This window comes from Carex rostrata, chromosome 24 (genome assembly GCF_964058835.1).
Source record: "Carex rostrata chromosome 24, lpCarRost1.2, whole genome shotgun sequence".
In the NCBI taxonomy this organism is placed as follows: domain Eukaryota; kingdom Viridiplantae; phylum Streptophyta; class Magnoliopsida; order Poales; family Cyperaceae; genus Carex; species Carex rostrata.
The window spans coordinates 5,332,985-5,353,816 of NC_135941.1; the positions used below are offsets into that span (position 1 = coordinate 5,332,985).

Here is a 20,832-nt window from a genome sequence, read left to right on the forward strand (position 1 = left end):
AAAAAAAATTCCCTATTCACACTTTTCAAATAGTAGCTATTTTAATATTTACAAGGAATAAAAAATAACAACTATTCTAACTATTCCGAATAACAAATTATTATTTGAACACACATTGCTATTCCGAATAGACTCTATTCTAGAATAACTTATATTCTTGACACATCCAAAAATACCCTTTTTCTTTTGTATGTGTGATTGATTTTTTAGTTGACTTTCTCAGGATTTTTATGCGTGTTTCTTTGTTCTCATTTCTTTCGGCCCAATTCATGAAAAGCCCATCAACTTACTGTTACGTGAAAGTTAACCTTCAACTTATATCTCGGATTGATCTTTCGTTATCAGTTTATTACAAAGTCACATAACTTACTGTCACATGATATTAATTGATTCGCCGAAAACCCAACAGTAATCGAATTCGTATCCTCTGCATTAACTCAAAATTTGGTTGAGATCTGGACCGTCCGATTAAATTCGCACTAATATTAAGGCCTCATCGTACTGTATAGAAATTAACTCAAACGGTACGCTAATGCAGAGCAAACGGATTCACATAAATCAGTATTCCGTTGTGAAAACTCTTTGTGGTGCGGATTCTAGAAAATTTCTAAATGATGATAAAGGCCCACATGTAAGAAGTTCGCTACACAAAATAATATTCATACCTACACAAAGAATTGGAGAGAACCCACTGTTCACTCTTTAAATGAACTGGCGATGAACTAGAAAGATGCAAGAACGAAATACAATTGACAATTAAAGAGAGAAACAGAGAGAGACCAACAAATTAATTCTCTACTACAATCCCTCCTCCTCCTTTTTTTTTCATAATCCATTCAAGAAACACACCATGGCAAATCTTCCCTACATCGTAAAGCTATTCTCCTCCTGTTTCGCCGGGAATGAGGATTCTCTTTGTCGTCAGAGAAATGTCCGTACACACGGCCCCACTTGTCAGAGCCGCGCCGACTCATTCTCCTCCTTCTCTGATAGTGAGTCGGTCGTCTTAGGCAGCACCTCCTCCACCATGTCTTGTTACCAATGGTAAAGTTATCAATATTTCAGGGTTTTTCTTCTTGCAACTTCTTTGTATCCTCTGGTGTTTATCGTGTACAGCATTGCTGATTTCTTTTCTTTGTTTCCTTTTTGTCTCATTGACAGTAGTGAAGATGAGTGCGATTCGAGCAGAGGGACAAAGAGATCGACAATAAGTACCAACATAAGCAATCTCTATGAGGTACCTTCTTTCTATTGGAGATTTTGATTGTTCTCACTCAGAATTCTGAGTTCAAGTTTCGAGAAAAGTTATGATAATGCATTTTCCTTTCTCAATATTTTTTTCTGTTGTAAACTTGTAATAGTCAGGATCCTTTGAGAGAAATGATAATTTTTGAAGTTGATACAATTTTGAATTTTCTTTTAAAATAACACTCAAATGTTAAAACAAAATTGATGTTGCTAAAAAAGAAGTTCCCTGTTCCCCCCGAGTCTTGAATTTTTAAATTCTAGAAACAATTCATCAATTCAGGACTTGACACATTGATCCACTTTGTTTGATTTTAGATTAATTTAATTTGGCAATAAATATTTTATTGGCGGCATTAAGAGAAAATGCTTTTTGGTGCATTAGTGCATACATGCAAATTCTTTATTTTTCCCAACAGTAGGTACAACAATTTATTATTACATACAACTTTTTCATTTTTATTTCAACCAATAACAACCTTGAAAATCTTGAAATAACTTCTTTTGTACTTTTTCATTTAGACCAATGTGAGACCTAATCAAAGGAAGAGGCTCAGAGAAGATTCATTACACCTCTGTAACACTTTATCTGTAACTGAGCAGGTCATTTTCTTCAATTCAATTCACTGTTTTACATTTTTACTATAACTTTCATGTTTACTTGTCTTGATCAGATTATAAGAACTGGAACAAATACAAATACAAACAAATAATGTAAACAACTGAAACTAAATGATAATACTGATTGTTTTGTTTGTGTGTCAAAATGTATAGAATAGTTTTGCAATACTGCTACAGTGTTGGATGCCTAATTGCTTGTTTATATTTATACTACTGTTCAATTTCTCAAAAATTAACAACTTGTTATCTCTTTTTGTTTTTTCTTTCTACTGTAGGAAGCAAGTTGTTTTGCAAATTTGACTGCAAGAGATGGTGAAGAGCACAAAAGGAAGAGACATCATGTGTTGTCAGATGAGAGAAGGGATGTGCCAATCTCTGGCCACTTGGTGAAGCATACTGACCTCAACAAAGCACAAACTGTTAGTTTTTCTTTCTGAAAAAAGTTAAAAATTATACCAAACTTTTTACTGCAAGTGCACTATCTGTCTCATACTTGCATCTAACACCCATATTTTTTCTGAATTTGTAAACAACATTCCAATACTAGAACAGGATGTTGCATGAATTTCTAAGTTGTACCTGGCTTCTACATCTTGAACAAACCAAATCATATTCTAACCAATACATGCAAACACAGAATCATATTGAAATACAACATTTTGTCTTAATTTTTGCTCATTATTCTCTTTTTGGGGGAGGGGTGTAAATTTAATACAAGGATAGGCAAAATTGTCAATAATTAAGGTATCAAGTATACGTTTTTGGGGTGGGGGTGACTTTGATTTAAGTCTGGTTGTTAGTTACATACTGTTTACATTTTAGCATCAGAAATTTGATTACCAGTTAGTTATTACAAATCAGTATTACATGCTCCTGAGTCCTAACTGGTACTGCGACAGGAGGGGCAGTGGCACTGTTTTACTCTTCTTAACCTAGAACCAGACTTTCGTGTGATTGAAGTATGGTATTTGACCTGGATAGTATCTGGGATTGTATCATTTTGGTGTCAAATTGTTTAAACTTTGAGGAGATCACATTACAGTATGGCATTGAAATTATATTATTATAATTATATATTATATGACTTGAATTTGAATTGAGATAGGGGTGGCTAAATAATAGTCAATAGATGTCATGTAATTTCATTTTACGAGGGGAGTTAATAGTAATAATTTTGTAAAAATTAAAAAATTTAAAGGACAAAATTGAAAAGTTTCAATTCATAGAGGTAGTTCCGCCACTGAATTTGATTGTTTTATACATCACAACTCCAGGTGGTGTCTGCGAAAACAAAGGCTACATTAGCCTTACTTAGGAAAGAGCTGAACTATGTTAAGTCTCAACTTAACATTGTGCAAGCAAGGTGTGAGTTGTTACAAGATGAAAACCAGTGGTTGAGAGCCAACATGCAAGCTGAAGAAGACGGCCTGGTAATTTTACTCACTCTAGATTCTATTGCATTCCAAATTATAATTTGGAATCACGGTTATTAAGCTATTGGGTACTGATACTCCACAACGTCATTTATAACTAATTAAGACAATGCCATTGATGGTCGATTTTTGTTAACTTTTCCTGTTTTTTTTTTCTTTTCAGCTGCGATGTGAGGTGGAGGTGTTGCTTGCTAGCAAGTCTCAACTAGCCCAAGATAATGCTAATTTGACGAGGGAGAGGGAAATACTCCTCCAGCTGGTCGAATACTTGCAAAAGGGGTTTACTTACTAGATTAGTATAGCAATTTATTCATTTTAATAGGTAAATAGTTAGCATGGCTAGCTAACTAGTTTTCTACTGCGTGTTTATAATTTTTCTTTTAGTTTTAATTGGCCATTGCTATATCTCATCAGTTCCTTTAATTATACTTAGAAAGTATGATGTACTTAGTTTAGTCAAAGAAGCTATGAATTTACGCATCTTTTCATGAAGTAACCGTGTATAATTTCTTATCAGTTACATTTTATGGAGTATTCTAGTGGTCACATAAAAGGAAACATCAAAGTGTTGTTGACATCTTGAAAGCTTCAGACAAATTTATTTTGAAAAAAAATGTGAACATATAAGAAAAAACATACATTAAGCATAAATCTTTGGCAACATGTTAAAACCAACTTTGCAATTTAACTCTTGTATAGGATCTTGAGCGTACAAAACCGTATTTTATACCATCGTGTCCTTGGAGGAATTCTTCTTAATGCACTCATTGAAATCTTTAGTATAGTTGGAGATGTCAGATGTGAGAAAAAAAAAAAAAAAAGGAAAAATAAATAAATAAGTATCTTCTACTGTGTTTAGCCCAATTATTGTAAAGAAAGTCTTCTCCGGGCCCAGAGCCCCAGAGCCCCAGAGTCAAGAATAGGAGCTTCGTCGTTCAGTGTAGAGGCCTAGAGCCTATTTGGGCAAGCTCAGATCCACATAGAGGGCCCGATAAGATTGGACCCTTTTGAGATGTAATTATGCTTTCGGCCCATGGGCCTATCACGAGTTAGTTGTGTTCCGAATAATATACTACCCGAGCAAACTGGACACGTCAGTTCGGGTCAGCAAAACGAACATTTACACAAACCGGGATCCAATTGTCCTTCCTTCTCTGGGAAGAATGAAACGTGATACAATCATACAAAAGCGTCGACTCCTTCGGCGGGAATAAACGCAAGAATAAGGAAGAATAAATAACTAACGATCAGAAATAAGGAGGAGAAGCCATGCCCGTCGAAATGCCCAAGGGGCTTCCGTTCGCGGTGGACACGTGGAGCTCTGAGAGCGATGGGAAGCGATACCACTTTCTGAGTCACGCCCACCGGGACCACCTCGCAGGTATCGAGTCCCGAGCCTCGTATCCGATCTATGCTACACGTGTTACCATTGCCATCGTTCTCAATTATTACCCTCGGGTTATTTTTCTTTTCCACTCTTTATCTTAAAAGTTGCAAGAATTCATGTAGCAATCAAAACGTTAAGCTAAAAACTTGTCATATATTTCTTACTTTGTTTTCTTAAGCTTGACGAGGCTATTTTTGTGGAGATTAAGGTGGGTGAGACATTTGTCATAAATGATGCAGATGGTGATTTTTCAGTCACGGTTTGCGATGCTAACCATTGTTCTGGTATTGACTTGTTTCCTGTTTACACTGTGAATTTCTCTCTGGTTTTAATTTGATTCGACAACCTTGTGACTGTTGTCTAATTTAAGTTGAATTTGGTGCCGTGTGTAATTAAAATCTAAGTTGGGAAGTCCTGTATATTTAATATTTATTGCTGATAAATACTTCATCTTGTAAAATATGTGATAACTATGGCCAGCACCCACTGGCACCAAACCTGACCAGGAAGGTCCTGTACTGATATATAAGCAGAGTCGCTTTATTTTTCAATAAGCATTACTCCCCTAATTTACATTGGAATTTAATACAGAAGCAACTGGTAGTGAATTTGAGTGACTACTGGTCTTTTACATGATGGTGAATTTGAGTGAATTTCTACTTTTCTAGTATCGAATCAGATGAAGCATCGGAATTGATTCAATTTCTTATAGTACAGGTGCAGTTATGTTTATATTTGAGGGCATTTTTGGAAATATTTTACACACTGGTGATTGCCGGCTTACTCCTGATTGCTTACAAGATCTTCCATTAAAATACGTAACAAAGAGAGGGAAGGAAATGGTGTCTCGGTTTGATTTTATTTTTCTTGATTGCACTTTTGGTAGATGCTTTCTCAAACTCCCAACGAAACAGTCCGCGATCCAACAGGTATCAATCTCTTTTATCCTTTTCACATTTTTGTTTCCCTTTTTTGTAAAATTGGGGCATTATGGGACAGCTATTGGTTGAATGAAGCCCGTTGTAATTATGTTGAGAAATTCCTTCACAATTGCATTATTGGGGCTATGTTATCTGGAGGTCATATTACTAAATCATTACACCAATCCCTTTCATTTATCATATTATGACCATATATCTATCCATCTACCAAAAAGACAATTACAGATGAGATATCTCCAATGATATGATTATTTAGATCCAGTCATTCGTTGTACATTATTATCAGGTCTATCTGTTTGTCTCCTACTTGAAATGATATATCCAACAAACATGCAAAAGCCTTACTTATACTTCTGACATGTAAAGTCCAGGTTTAGCTTTTCAGTTATTGTAAATAAGACGAGTATTTTGTACTGGGAGAGAAAGGGATCAGTCCAATTAGTTCTTCTTCTCTTCTTCTTCTTCTTCTTCTCTGGAAGAGCCATTCATTAAGAAACATGTCTTATTTGACAACCTTCTCCGTCACTCTTGGTCACTGAAAAGGCCTTCCTTCCATCACCCATTGCTATTGGTGGTATCTCTCTTTCTTGAAAAAATGCAGTCAGGGGTTTCTATGGTCAAATCCAAGTAAACTGCTCATTATAGCTGTCATAGACCAGGCTATATAATTCTTAATGAATGCAATGTTAGGTTAAATGGTAGATGGTTTCATGGTGTAGGGTAATCTGATACTTTCTTGTGTTTCATTTTGCCAGAGAGAATAGAATGTTAAAAAACATGTTTTCTTTATGTCTTAATGAGTGCTTGTTGAATGACTATTGGTGAGCTGAGGTCATTGTGTTAAATTGAAGATAAAATGAAAAAGTTATAGATAATGAAGTAAAATATGGTTAAATTTATGTTTTAGTTTGTACACAAATGCACAAATGATAGTTAGTTGAGGCAGACTTGCAGATCTGGTACTGCAGCATCTGATGTCTAGAATGCCTGATTTTTAACAGTTCTTTATCTTTTAGGGATTAAATTGCAATTTTTAATGCATCAGTAATTGCAGGTGATAAATTGCATCTGGAAGCACCCACATGCCCCTCTTGTGTACCTGGCATGTGATCTCCTAGGCCATGAAGAGATCCTAATCGAAGTATCCAGAACATTTGGCTCTAAAATTTTTGTTGACCAGTCAACGTCCCCTGATTGCTTTAACACTCTTGCTCTCACTGCTCCACATGTAGTCTCTAATGATCCATCCTCTCGCTTCCAGGTGTGTGCAACCTGTTAGGGTTGGTAATATGTTGGGTGTGTTAGCATTGTGTTATTTGTATAATTGGCACTGACAATAATAACTATGTATAGTAAAGAGAAATAACTTAATTTTTATTGCTTATTGGTAAAAAAATAATTAGGGTCTGATACCCAAACCATAAATTACCTGCTCCCTTGGTTCAACAATTTTGGGTTCTCAATATAGGTCAACTGGTTAGGTTGCATCAAATGTTGACAGCCATAATCTATCTAACCAATTTGCTTTCTTTTAAGGTAGTGCGGTTTCAGGGGATGTACCAAAGAGCAAGAGAAACCCTAATAAATGCACAAATCAACCACCAGCCAAAACCACTTTTCATCCGGCCTTCAACCCAGTGGTATGCCAGCAAGGCTAGGGCCCACACACCCAGCCTAACAGAATCCGAGCAGGATGAATTTGGTGTATGGCATGCATGCTTCTCTATCCACTCTTCACGTGAAGAACTGGAATTGGCACTGCAGCTTCTTCAACCAAAATGGGTCATATCCACAACCCCACCTTCTCTGGCCATGGAATTATCATATGTGAAGAAGCATTGTTTTACAACTCGTTGGATTCCTGATGACCCGTTATGGAGGATTTTTAAATTTTCGTTCAAAAATACCATCTTGGATCCTACTTTAGCAAAGAATGAGATGGTACCTCTGCCGGTATCGATAGATGATGTTCCAGCTGAAGTATTGGAACCAGTTGAGATCAAATTAGAGTTAACCCAACCAATAACCTTGTTTGGAAGAGCAAGGTTTGGTATTTTAGATGAATTAGTAACAATTGATGAAGATAATTCAGAATATATTTCTCATGAACTTTGTAACCTTGAATCTGATGGAGAGAGTAGTCTAATGGAAGAGTTGAGGACTGTGGAAAAGAGCACAGCAGAGTTACATGTAGATAAGAAAGAAAAGAATGGAGAAAGAAGCACTGAAGAATTGCAAGTTGAAGATGGAATTGATGAGGGAGAAAGTACAGAGCAATTAGAAAAGGAGAAAAAGGATCTACGAGTTGAAAGGGATAGAAATTGCATTGGTTCACCGAAGGAATTGAATGAAAGCTTGAGACGTCTTTACAGGTCGAGAAATGTACCAGTACCAAGGCCCTTGCCCTCATTGGTTGAGTTGATGGAGGCTTCAAAACGGGTTAAGATAAGTCATAAATCATCAAATTAAAAGTGCAATAAATTCATCATATAGCATAGAGAACATGTAGTTTCACTTTATTCATTTATGAGAATTTGGTTGTTATTAAGTGTTCTTCTAGCTAGTCAATTTTTATGTTCATAGAGATTCATATAGATTGAACATTTGTAAAACAATTTGATATATAAAAATACTATGATAAGCAATGACTAAGGTAGTTCTTGATTAAGTTTTCTGCTGGAAAAAACCGAACATCCTCTGCATTCGGTACATTTTTGTGCAATCAGTTAGTTCCAAACAAAACTGAAATGTATATAAATTAGGTATGAAATTTTTCGGCGTTTCAGTTGCATTTAGTTGATAATAATACTGTGCAGTTTAAGTTAGCAGATTTTTTTTACTTTTATTCTTGTAATGTAGTTATTTGATTTTTAGTAGAATTACACATGTAATAAAAAAACCATCTGAATTTAAAAATAAATGTAAAAGAACTTTTAACTTAAAATTACTCCAAAAAACTTGTAATAAAAGTAATAATTAAGAATACAAAATGTATTCAAAGTCAGAGAGAAATTTATGTCAGTAATTTTATATCATGCTTAGGTGACACAAATAATAAAAACAACAAAAGGTTGGCATTAATATAACACAATGCATAAATTCAAATGGTTTTAAAAAAAAAAATTATAAACAAACAGTCTTCAAAGAAACCAAAAAAACGTTTGGAAATATTTTCTTAGTATCATATATCTTCTGTAATGCAGTAGAATACTATTAAGCAAACAAACTGTGAGCTGTATTGTACAATATATTTTAAATAATATCTTCAAAAGATACTCAAATTTATAGGATCAAAACGAAGAAAAAACAGAAAAGTATATTTGCTATGTGTCATTTAACACGATTTTATATATTTTTAAGGTTCAATCACTAACAAAATAGATAAGTATCAAAATTGTTTCATAACAACATAACATATTCAATACTGAACTCATTTTGTTCACAAATACGAGGCGAGTATTTATAAGACAACATATAAGATATCATCAGCAGGAAATAAGATATCAATACATTATACATGTAGGTAGCTAGTGCGATAAAAATAATCAAACTGCCTTTGCATGATGAGCTTTTTTGTATAATTTTTGCCTAGAATATAATCTTTGAAAAGATTAGTGTTTTTTTTTTTTTTTTTGAGGAAAAGATTGGTGTTGAATATGTCGTGTATGGTACTACGGTGTAATTCGTATCCTCTGAGATATCTCATATTTTGCGTCACTTTCTGGGAAATCCTAACCGTTTAAATACGTTCTGCACGAATCTCAAATCTCTAATAATACTGGCCCCCGTGCTATCCGCGAATAGGAACCGGACACGTCGGTCACGCAAAATATGAGATATCTCAGAGGATACGCACTCACTACGGTGTACCCGCTTGCCGCAATGCGTTGTGTGATGGTCATAGATGCTGTGCGCCGTCTCTGCTGCAGTCAACGGTGTGTATGACACCAAAAACGGGTCGTGAACTTTGACCGGGTCGTCTCCTTCATTTGACCATGTCAGATTCGTATCCGACACGTGTCCGACTTGTTTTGGCCTAAAGTTATTTCAGAAAATTTATTGGACTACTCAAGACTTCGCAACTTACCGTGCAGGATGTTAAATTTACAAATTAGTAACTACAACACGGAATTCCACAAGGACATAGACACAGCCGATCCGGGGACATATCCAAACAAAATCGGATTTCCTTATTGGTTCATACAGTAGAAAAAAAAATTTCTAGTGTATCCGTTCGAAAATTTGAAACAGTAATTTTCTCATCAAAACACTCTAATATTCAATATCCCATTAAAATTTCATCTAATTTCTTCTATCCCCTTTTAATCATTTAAGCTTTTATTAAATTATTTTTAAAATTAAAATGACCATTATACCCTCTAATTTTATATGGAATTGTCCCCTTCACCACTAAATTTTCTGGAGAAAATTAGCGACCCGTTTGGGGGAAAGAGATCATGTGAGTGACTCCAACCCGCCATGGGAGCTATATATCCCTACTTTTGCCCCCATCACCATTTCTCTCTCCCTCTCCTTGCAACCCCGCTTGTTAAGAAATTAAGGCTGTGAAGAAAGTAGGATAAGTGTCAAAGGTAATTAAGAGATCAGCATCCGCTGCTTTTCTCAAAGGAAAAGCAAGAACCTGCTATCCTTTTTATTCTCTATCTCTCACTTCAAAGAGGAGGAAATTGAAGAACAGCTGATCCCATTCCGTAATTAAGTATAGGGATAAGTACTAGTTCCCAGTTATAAATATAGTATAGTAAAGAATTGTTGTTGTACAGTGATCGACTAGTATTTATTCCTATCTATTTTACATAAACTCGTAAGTAAATAAATAATTGCTCCGTCTAGTACAGATAATACTTTAATAATTGCTTGAAAGGAAAGGCATCGGTTGAAGAAAAAGACAAAGAATAGTGGAAAGGAAGAGGAGATGTATGAATGAAGGTGATATAATAAATTTTATTAATCCACTAATTTGACTTATTAATGAAAAACACTATTGTGAAATTGATTTGAGCTGAGAGCTCTTTCTTGCTTGCTTGTCTCCGATATTTTCTCCCAAACTCTAAGCTGTCTTATCTTTTCCACTAACCTTTAATTAAATCTATAAACTGGGTCTCTGGATGCTCCACTCATGTACTTCTCTATACACGATACATCAATAAAATAAACAGTTAAACACACATCGGAGATGAAGATGGAGATGGAGTTCAATTGGGGTGAATGTATAATCTCTCTTTTCTCTAATTTTGTGGTGTTGCTAGCAGGGCGGAACTAGAAAAATTTAAATAAGGGGGGCTAATTTATAAAATATAATATGTGAAAAAGATTAAAAAAATGTTGCTAGTGGAAATTGAACCCATGAATTCAAACATAACAATTAGAATTCAAACCACTAGACTACAAATAAACATTTGTTAGTTTTTGAGGGGTGCTAAAGTATATAAAAGTCCAAAAAACTCAAAAGTTTAATATACATAATTAAGAATTTTAAAATCATAGGATGGCTTAGCACCCCCTGACAGATACGTAAATCCGCTCCTGACTTGCTAGTTTAAGCATTTTGTGCAGTGAACTCCGTGATGAAGAACGAAGAAGAGCAGGAATATAATTATGGACAACTTCATTTAAAATTAATATTAGAGGAGGGTATAATGGTCATTTTAAATTTTAGAATAAATAAATAAAAGTTTAAATAATTAAAAGGGGATAGAAGAAAGAAAATGGAATTTTAATGGAGATATTGGATATTAGAGTGTTTTGATGGAAAAATTAGCTATTTCAAATTTTTGAATGGGTACACTAGAAATTTGACCAAAAAAAATTAATACACAAAGCTGATTTCAATACAGAATGATACAGTTACGGTACATAACAGTACGGCATACGTGTTAGTTACATGTTGTAACTTGTCTGTTTCGTGTCGTGACTATTTGTATGTCGTAATTAATTTATGAAAATTTAGTATAGCACAATTCGTCACGCAAAATATCTGATCATGACACAGTACATCACATGATCATACAATACATATATAATTAGAACTATTAGATCTTGATTAAGTGATGGATCTTAAATAAACTAACTTAAATTATGAACAAATATTTACGCAAATTACGGTACATTTGAACACGACGTGTTACATGATTATTTACATGTCATGACCATATTTTAATCACGCCATGAGACAACACGTTTTTCTATTTATATGGATTCAGTAAATATAATATTTTAAATCATTAGCATCACTTACTGAAAATGTCGGAAGATATTTTTTTCGGCCAGTATAATTCATCCTGGTCAGCTTTTTTTCTTTATTTGGCTAGTACTATTCATTTTGGCCTAACTTTTTTTTACTGTTAACATATCTAGTTAATTCGGTTAATGTTGTAAGAAAATAAATTCTGAAATATCTAGCTCTATTCCTTTCCCTTGAAACCTACTAAAAAAATACTGGTTCCGTATAAATCTATTATACATTTATACCTATCAAAATAAATTATATTGATATTTTGACAATCAGTAAAATAAAGATAAACTTAAAATTTAACATTATAATCAATTTCCATGAGTGGTGGTACGGATTTAACTTCCTTTCGTTATTGTTTATGAAAAAAAAAATCGGACAAAACTACTTAGCGTCGGTCCTGATTAGGCTGCCAACTTGCCAAGCACGTGCGGGCGGCTCTGTTCGGCGCACCGATGAAATGAGTGTGGATATAGGAAAAATGAAAATTTGAACTCTTTTTACTGTTTCCGTGACTGAATTTTTTTTTCCCCACGGGAACAGTAACGCGGCTGAGCATGGCCTTACCACGCACAAACCACGTTTGACCACGCAATCTAGGCATCACGATTCTTCCTATAAGGTCTTTTATGATTAATTGTATAACGAGTCATTCTACCACACTCTAACTAGGGGCTATACAAAATCACTCAAACTCATAACTCGTTCACTAACTGCTCGCTTTAACGCACTCATTTACACTCTAACTAGTTGTATTGTTAATAATGTTTGAATTATTTGTATTTAGATAAAATCTTACTAAGCCATTTGAATTATTTGTATTTAGATAAACTTTTACTAGTATATAACTATAACTAAAGAATTTGATTGGTCAAACAAGTTGTGAGCCAATTCGAATTGGTAAGATCTGAACTTGAGTTGGCTTTACTGCTCGTTATTGCCATCTCAACTCGAATTGACTCGCTCATTAACTAAATGACCTGAGCATGAGTTGGAGGTAACTTGCTCAAACTGAGCTCATTTACAGCCCTACTCTAACCGTAGTTTTTAATGACAACTTAATGATTCATAAATAAAATTCAACAAGATTAAAAGTTTGTGATTTGAGAATAATCAAGACATAATTCGAAATTTTATACTGAGTTCGGACCGGAGATCTTAGTCCCATAAAAAAGCCCAAAAAAATATATACTAAGATATTTTTTAGTCTAGAGAATAATTCGGGTATAATTCATAAAATCTGAGCATAACTAATAATACATGGATTGATTTGTCGACGGTTCAAATCCAAATAATTCGTGAATAATTCACAAATCTTGTTACTGTGGTTTTAATTGTTGTATCTGGAGTTTGCACCACATAATATATCCAAAAAAAAGAAGAATATTAAAAAATGCAAACTGTAAACCAAACAAAACAGAATTAAAGCATAAATTGAATTAGGAGTTTCGAATTTTGTAATTAAATAAACACTACAAGTCTACAACTCAATTTACAATCAAAAGCATGTCATCACTATTGTTTATAACACCACAAGCATAAAAAAAAGATACTACTATTTTGTTTCAATTATTTGTTCTTTTAATAATATATTATTAATATTACTAAAATGAACCAAACCCAGTTATATAAATTTATTATGCAAGTGAAAAAACACCGAGTCTTCTTTATTACTAGATAAACTTGTCCAGTTAAAATATAAAATAAGAGAACGAAACAACACCATAACCATTCAAGCGCTGACAGTAGGTAGGTTTAGGTAGGATTTTATTAGATAGCTTCACAACTAAATTAAAATATAACTAATAATCAAATATACAAGGGCACTGCAGCAAGTCTTTTCATTAACTTTAAGCTAACATACAAAAATTATAATAAAAACCGTTCTCATTCGGTTTAATTTGGTCAATGCAGACATCTATCTAGTAACAGTAACACACCATCATCATCATAAACTAACTTAAAAAACCAACCAAAAGACATCAGGCTCGGTTAAAAAAAGATACACTGTCAACATGGGCTCTAATTTTCATTAAAGATGTATTTTACAAAAGGAGACTAGGGGCATTTTTCAACTCTGTGGATCGTCTATTTCCAAGCCGAGGCAACTACCAAAATTTTGTTCTCCCAGCCGAAATGAAATGAACCCGGTTCCTCCTCAAACTGATACCGATCACAATATGACTTGAGCAGAGTTCTTATGTTTGTAGCAACACTAGAATTAAATGGAGACGAGACGAACCCGGCCATCGTCATCCTAGCCTTCCATTTTCCTGCTGTTTCGTACCTATACATAAATATAATTTATGGACATGGTTATTTTGAAGTTCGGGTACATTTATGCAAACGGCCAATACCAAGGGAATTTTTGATAATTAGACTACAGGAGTGAATTTTTTTTTTTAACATAAGGGTGATTTAAAAACATTACAGAATTGGGGCTTGTGTATATCTAAATTAGATTGATGATTTTTCCATACTAATGTGTTTTAATTGTTCTTAAGAAAGAGAGATAAGAATTACCTCTCAATTCTGTCAGGCCCTTCACAGGCCACGATATTAACAATATCACGTGCCAGACACTGTCTCTCAACATTCAATCTATCGGCACTATCTCTCGGTAGAGTTGCATCAAGTGATTCAAAAATTGCAGAATAGTAGTTGTACACCTCCACAAACCTATTGTACAATACCCATATCGCACGTCAGTAATTTTTCTGGAAAACCATATCTACTTTTGGCCTTTCAAATATTAGAGTTGTTTGGATGGTTTGCACATTTTTTTGGAATAGGAAATTTGTAGGGACTGAACTTGTGAAAAAGCCAATTTCGGAATTGTTGCCAAGTTTTCAGAAGTAGAAGACAAATTACCGTTTTGATCCAACTTTGGAAAGTACGGGAAATTTTTAGGGACAATAATTTTAAGGAGTTCATGAGGAAAAAGAAAAAAAAATGATTCATTTATCTTTTTTTTTTAGCTTTCAATTGATTTATTTTTTTGTTGACTTGTGATTGAAAGTGAATAATTTAGGTTAAATTTTCGCAACTTTCAAACATTTTTTCCAATCCCAGCATCCATTTCTTTTTTGTCCTAAATTTTTCCTGAATCAAAGAAAATAAAAAAATATGCATAACTATCCAAATAAGTCCTTAGAAATAATGTGAAGTAATGAAGGCAACAAACAAACAAAAAAAAAAAAGTAAAGTAGAACACAAGAAAAACAAAACAACTCTGACCAATTCCAGGCCATTAGACTTCAGCATTTATGGAATGTATGGCAATATGTAATTGGTCACACAGTAAGAAAGGCTAGGTTCAAGGTACTTAAGAGGCATTTTTATTCTCAAGAAAGGAGTAGGAGCAGTGATTAACTGGAGGGGTATTTGAGCATATTTCAGGAAAAGTTATTTGCACAGACATGCGGGTATTTCCAATAAAAAATAAGAAATAGGAGATGGTTTTTTTCTTTTGAAATTTTACCATTTATAAAATGCATAATGGAAAACAATTGTTTTCTCACTTGGATGTCTACTTCTACCATTTAGAAAGGAACAAGAACTCCAAAATAACTATACCTAAAATAAGAAGTTCGGTATTACCTAGTATAAAAAGGTGCAGTATTGGCATTGACATCCTGCTCCACAACTGTAACAAGCTTTGGCCTGAGACCCTTAACCATCCTAAGCAACCTATCCCTCTCATTTACCGTAGAAACACTCTCATCAGGCATGTGGTGCAACTGAAATGCGAAATTCACAACCAACACTTCCCCCCTCCTACATTCTAACATCTCAGGCCCGATTTCACTAACCTGGCCTGCTATAGCATGAAATTCAAACTCGATCTTACAATCCTCTGCAAGCTTCTCTAGCCTCTGGCCAATAATTCTCAATCCACCGATCTTCCTCTGTACTGACTCAGGGTCATCAATTCCAGTAATGCGCAGCTTTCTTGGTTTGTTAGGATGGGAAGCTAGTGCCTGAATCAGGTTGATATATTGGGTTCCTTGGTTGATATCGAAATCAATTATGTGCAACTTTTGTTCACCTCTGCATGCTTCAATTATCGCATAATTTGCGGCCATGAAGCCGAAACGGAAGCACGGGCACACTTCAAAGAGGATTTGCATTGCCGACAGCTGGTATGAACTGGGGGGTTCTCTGCATTTCAGGGCCTTATAGATGCCATTGCCTGAGATTTCTATCCGGGCTGCCAAACCCTCAGTTAGGTAAGCAGCCAGGCGCTGAGGCGGGTCACCTTGGATTGACACTTGTTTTCTTAGCTCATTTATTATGTTATTTGCAATCACTATGCTCCCCTCTGAAATTGCAGCCGCGCAATCAAAAAGCAATTGTTTAGGTGTGGATGCCTCTCCATTGCAACTCACACTTGACTCCGAAGAATACTCTTTGGGAGAAGCTGGTGCGGGTCGTATTTCCTTAATGGAGGTCTCCCAAACGGGTTCTCGGTCGAGATCCAACACCTGGTACGGGTCGATTAAATCGGTATCAGCATCACCTAGTAAGGCATGCTCTAGCTCCTGAAGCTTCAGCTGAATATCATCCTCATCAAATTCCATATTATCCATTTGAATATCAAAATTCGGGCTGTTTTGATTGTCTGAGACCAACACTGACTGCGGGCTCTGATGTGATATGTTGGAACTGCTTATCGAATTGTTGAAGGAAGAAGAACTTCCGTCTAGAATTATGGGAGAATTGTTGGAGTTTGCCATTAGTTGGTGGAGGTTTGAGGAGACTTGGAGGTCATAGAGGGAACCAGGAAAGGAGGGCTCGGATGAGTTGGAAAGTGGCGATGAACTGGAGATGTACGGTTCAGTGTAGAAATCGGGGCTGTATGTCTCCAGTCCATAATGATACAAACCTGACCGGTTCGGAGTGCCTTTGCGGGCATAGAGGTTGGACCCGCCATAGGCAGCTGACTCAGCTGCTGCTCTTATTAGAGACATAATTTTCCTTTACTTCCCCTCTTTTCGTTTCTCCTTCTACAATTCTCTACTGGTAATATTTTTCCTGAAAAAAGAAATTGTTACTGAAAAGGAATTTGAGTAAAATAATTGGTATTAACAGTTGAAAGATATGCAACCTGAGTTTAATTTGATTTATTACAGAAAATCTCACACATAAATGAAGGACCTGAATCCAAAAAACTTTTGTTGAACTAAATAAGCAAAATAATTCAAGGATAATAAAAACCGTACAAAATTAATTAATACCTCTTCAGACTTCACTTAGCCAAACAAAATTACATAAAAACCACCTCTCTCTCTCTCTCTCTCTCTCTCTCTCTCTCTCTCTCTCTCAATTCATGCTCATATTTGTCAAATTTTCCTACCAATAGTGAGGATCGCAACTCAGTAACCCTTACCCAAAAGAACACACCTTGAGGCAATTCAAACGAAATCAAGCCCAAACTACCAGCTATTAAAAGTTGAAAGCAAACTCAAGAACTTATTGCACCAAGCAAGACGAAACCGAGTAACCGACAGTCAATTTGAGATTTTAACCAGGTATTGATTGTAGGATATGGGGTCAAGCTAATTAAGCAACAACTAAAAGAGAAGGGGAAAGAACATGTGTAGACTAATAAAGTTGCAGATAAGAGACTTACAAGAAGGTTTGACAAATACGCAGAGAAGATAGACTTGAAAAGAAAGGTAGAATTGGCAGCAGGTTAAGAGAGAGAGACAGAAAGAGATGGAAAGAGGAAAGGCAGTGAGGTGTCTAGAAATGAGAGAGAAATAGTAGTGTAAAACGCACAAATGCACAGAGAAAAAAAGAGAGGGATAGAAAAGGAAATGTCAAAACGAGACGCGTCTATTTTGGCGGCTTATCCATCAGACCCACCTACTATAGGATTTTATGTGGCAAAATTCTGTATCCACAAGTACTGATAATGCTTATGTTGATTGTTGAATTTACAGTCACAACATTTGCGAATTAAATTCGAATAATTTATTTTTTTAGTGATGCCGAACTGAACGTTGAATTATTTGGTTAACCAAACTTTGACCAAATTAAACCCGAATAATTCACGAATTTTACAAATTTTTTTCCGAATTTTACCAATTATTCACAATTTTTTCCGAAATTTTTTCATAATATTTTTTTTTGGGTTTTTTTATTTTTGCTCTCTTACAGGACTAAGATCTCTGATCCGGATAATTTCAAATCATTCCCGAATCACGAATTTTTGACCTCGCTGAACCGAATCCGAATAATTTATTTATCACTATGACTTGAATCTGTGATGCTTATGTGAAAAGAGTACTTAGAAAAACTTTGAATAGAAGTAATAGAAACAGATAATATGGTACATTTGGTCAAATATGCTATTATAATAGCACTTTAAGATTTTTATTTAGGTTAGTCGGCAAATTACTGTTACTCAAGTTTTTTTTAGATAAATGCACAAAACTATGAATTTAGGATAGCACCTTCATAAAATAGTTAGGTTAATAATTGACTCCAAAATAAGAAATATTTTTTAAATAATTATAAGATGATTAACAATGTTACATAAGATCTCTTAAAAAAAGTAATGTAGCTGATCACCCCCTCCTGAATAGTTTGGTCAAAAGTAAAATAAAAAATAAAAAAGTTGACAGCCCCAACGCGGGGCGGTTTGGTAGAAAAATTTGGCCGCTCCACGTTTGGGCAGTCAGGGCATATTTGATATTTTCTTTATTTTTTAGGATATTAATAAAAAAAATCAGGTGGATTTATACTGTATAAAAAATAAAGTGAGGCTATGGTATTTTGCAAAGCTCAGATCGGTCAGTACTATAAATCTATATTTTTGTTTTCAAAGATTATATAATCCACCTCAACCAATTAACTAATTAATGGATTAACAGTCAATCAAATAATCTAAAAAATGTAAAATTGTGTCTCCATGTACATTTTATATGGATATCGTATTTAACAGTTCAAATTGATTATTTAATTTTTTTTTTTTGAATGAGAGAGTTGAAGATCAAACCAGCTAACACTAACCTAAGTACCCGTTCTTCAATTATTTGAATTTTGTAACTAAAAATATTAATCCATAATACGAAATCTCTCATGCTTTGCAAAGTACCATAGCCTCACTCAAAAAAATAATACTCTCTGATTGAATATATTTTATAGCATCACTGTTGCATATGGTAATAAATTAATAGTGATAGAGATTAGAAGTAGACCTAACATGGATAGTCTGACAACTCTTAGATCATCAAAAAGAAGGAAAGAGAGGTAATTAATGTTTGCACAGAGTAGAGGCAATTAGTGTATTAATCTCGGGCAGGGCACGGGCGGGCCGGGTATATCCGGCAGGGGCACGGGTAGAGGTCGGGCACGAGTACGACGGGTATACGGGTATCTCGGGCCGGGTATCTCGGATATTTTTTTCAAAAACCGTGTCCTGCCCATTCTATACCCGTGCCCGCGGTACCCTTGAGGGGTAGGGCGGTCCGGGTAAGTCCATTTTTTTTTTCTTTTTTTTTTCTGTTTTTTTTCTTTTTTTTTCCGTTTTTTTTTTCTTTTTTTTCCGTTTTTTTTTCTGTTTTTGTTATTTTTTTCTTACTTTAAAACAATAAAATATAAATATAAATAAAAAATATGTTTTTTTTTTCTGTTTTTGTTATTTTCAATTGGTACAAAAAATATCTTAAATCAATTACTTTAAAACAATGAAATATAAATAAAAAATTTCTTAAATCAATTACTTTAAAAATAATTATGAATTATTTTAAAGCAATAGATTAAAAAATAAAAGTTACTTATTCAATAATAAAATTTCAACTTAAGATAAATAAATGGATGGATTTTAGTGGTAAAATTATATTCAATAATAAAATTTCAACTTAAGATAAGTATATCTGTATATGTTAGTTTTTTTTATTTAGGATATATAATGATGTTTTCATCAGTTTACTTATTAGAATGTAGATAGGAATACCTATAAATGCATTAATGACTATTATTCTTAGTGTATGTGTGCTAATATATCTACTACTTGATGTACTTACAATTAAGATGTATCCTAATTATCTTTAATAAAAAATAAAACAAAAAATTAGACTTGCAGGAAACAAAACACATGTGTTAGTTTAAACCATGTATGACCAATATAATTGGGATATGTAACTCGGCAATTTGTCAATTTTCTCAAAAACATCATAACCATAGTTTAAGAAATAAGATTAATTAGGGTATATAGACTATCTAGTGCCATAAAAGACAGCATCCGATCCTTTCATTTTTTTTTAATTGGATTAATAATGCAAGTATCAAAATTTTACACCATAACCATAATTTGAATTTACTTGTCTCTAGGAGTATAAAATTGAGTGAAAATATTTTGTAATCGTTTGACGGTATTTTTTAGATATATATTACTAAAATTATCCAAAAATATGTTAAAATTTATTTTTGACAAAAATAATATCATGTTGATATATAGTCCCTGGACTCCATATTAAATAATTCAATTTTGTCCCAAATATATAGTACTTGATCAATAATTCTAAAATGTACTCCATCCAAACTTGTTAAAAAATAGTTGTGCATAAAGGTAAAGTTTTAAAACCTTAAATTATCTTTGAAATATACACTGAATTTCTAAAATGTACTCCATCCAATTTTTTTTCTATTTTTTTTAACAGTATCGTATAAATATTATTACGTGTTTATAATTCGACTTTTAAAATCTGAATAGTTCAATATCAAATAGTATATATATATACATAATTTATCAAGTCACATTTTTATAATTCCTACATAAATAAAATTTGTAACTTATATATAAAAATTATTTTTGCGAAAATTTGTATGTTTAATCGGCTAAGTACAAATGTATTTATTTATTTCTTTACACGAGTCATTTTATTTTATTTTCAAATTCTCCTTCTAATTATATAATTTCATAATTTATTTATATCTCGAAAT

At 33.9% G+C, this 20,832-nt stretch overlaps 2 protein-coding genes and 1 long non-coding RNA gene across 5 annotated transcripts; 2 read left to right on the forward strand and 1 right to left on the reverse strand.

Annotated features, from left to right (window-relative positions):
* Nucleotides 1-1,538: 1,538 nt before the first annotated feature.
* Nucleotides 1,539-3,573, forward strand: LOC144575939 (uncharacterized). The gene is made up of 4 exons (XR_013518567.1): nucleotides 1,539-1,848; nucleotides 2,142-2,285; nucleotides 3,141-3,296; nucleotides 3,463-3,573. It is a non-coding gene; the product is annotated as an uncharacterized LOC144575939 (long non-coding RNA).
* An 886-nt stretch (nucleotides 3,574-4,459) lies between these two features.
* LOC144575301 (uncharacterized) lies at nucleotides 4,460-8,279 on the forward strand. The gene is made up of 6 exons (XM_078325390.1): nucleotides 4,460-4,757; nucleotides 4,865-4,970; nucleotides 5,404-5,615; nucleotides 6,682-6,888; nucleotides 7,164-7,568; nucleotides 7,827-8,279. The coding sequence occupies exons 1-6, from the start codon at nucleotides 4,569-4,571 to the stop codon at nucleotides 8,094-8,096; spliced, it is 1,389 nt and encodes a 462-aa protein (XP_078181516.1). The 5' UTR covers nucleotides 4,460-4,568; the 3' UTR covers nucleotides 8,097-8,279.
* A 5,417-nt stretch (nucleotides 8,280-13,696) lies between these two features.
* On the reverse strand, nucleotides 13,697-17,691 carry SCL1 (SCARECROW-like 1). 3 transcript variants are annotated; one of them, XM_078325449.1, is made up of 4 exons: nucleotides 17,118-17,691; nucleotides 15,481-16,914; nucleotides 14,404-14,559; nucleotides 13,697-14,167 (listed from the first exon to the last, which is right to left on the reverse strand). In XM_078325449.1, exons 2-4 carry the CDS (start codon nucleotides 16,848-16,850, stop codon nucleotides 13,969-13,971), a joined length of 1,725 nt encoding a protein of 574 aa, XP_078181575.1. In that variant the 5' UTR covers nucleotides 16,851-16,914; nucleotides 17,118-17,691; the 3' UTR covers nucleotides 13,697-13,968. The 3 variants fall into 3 exon arrangements, with proteins under 3 accessions (XP_078181575.1, XP_078181577.1, XP_078181576.1); XM_078325451.1 differs by having other exon boundaries at nucleotides 17,513-17,670; XM_078325450.1 differs by having other exon boundaries at nucleotides 17,270-17,608.
* Between the last annotated feature and the right edge of the window lie 3,141 nt (nucleotides 17,692-20,832).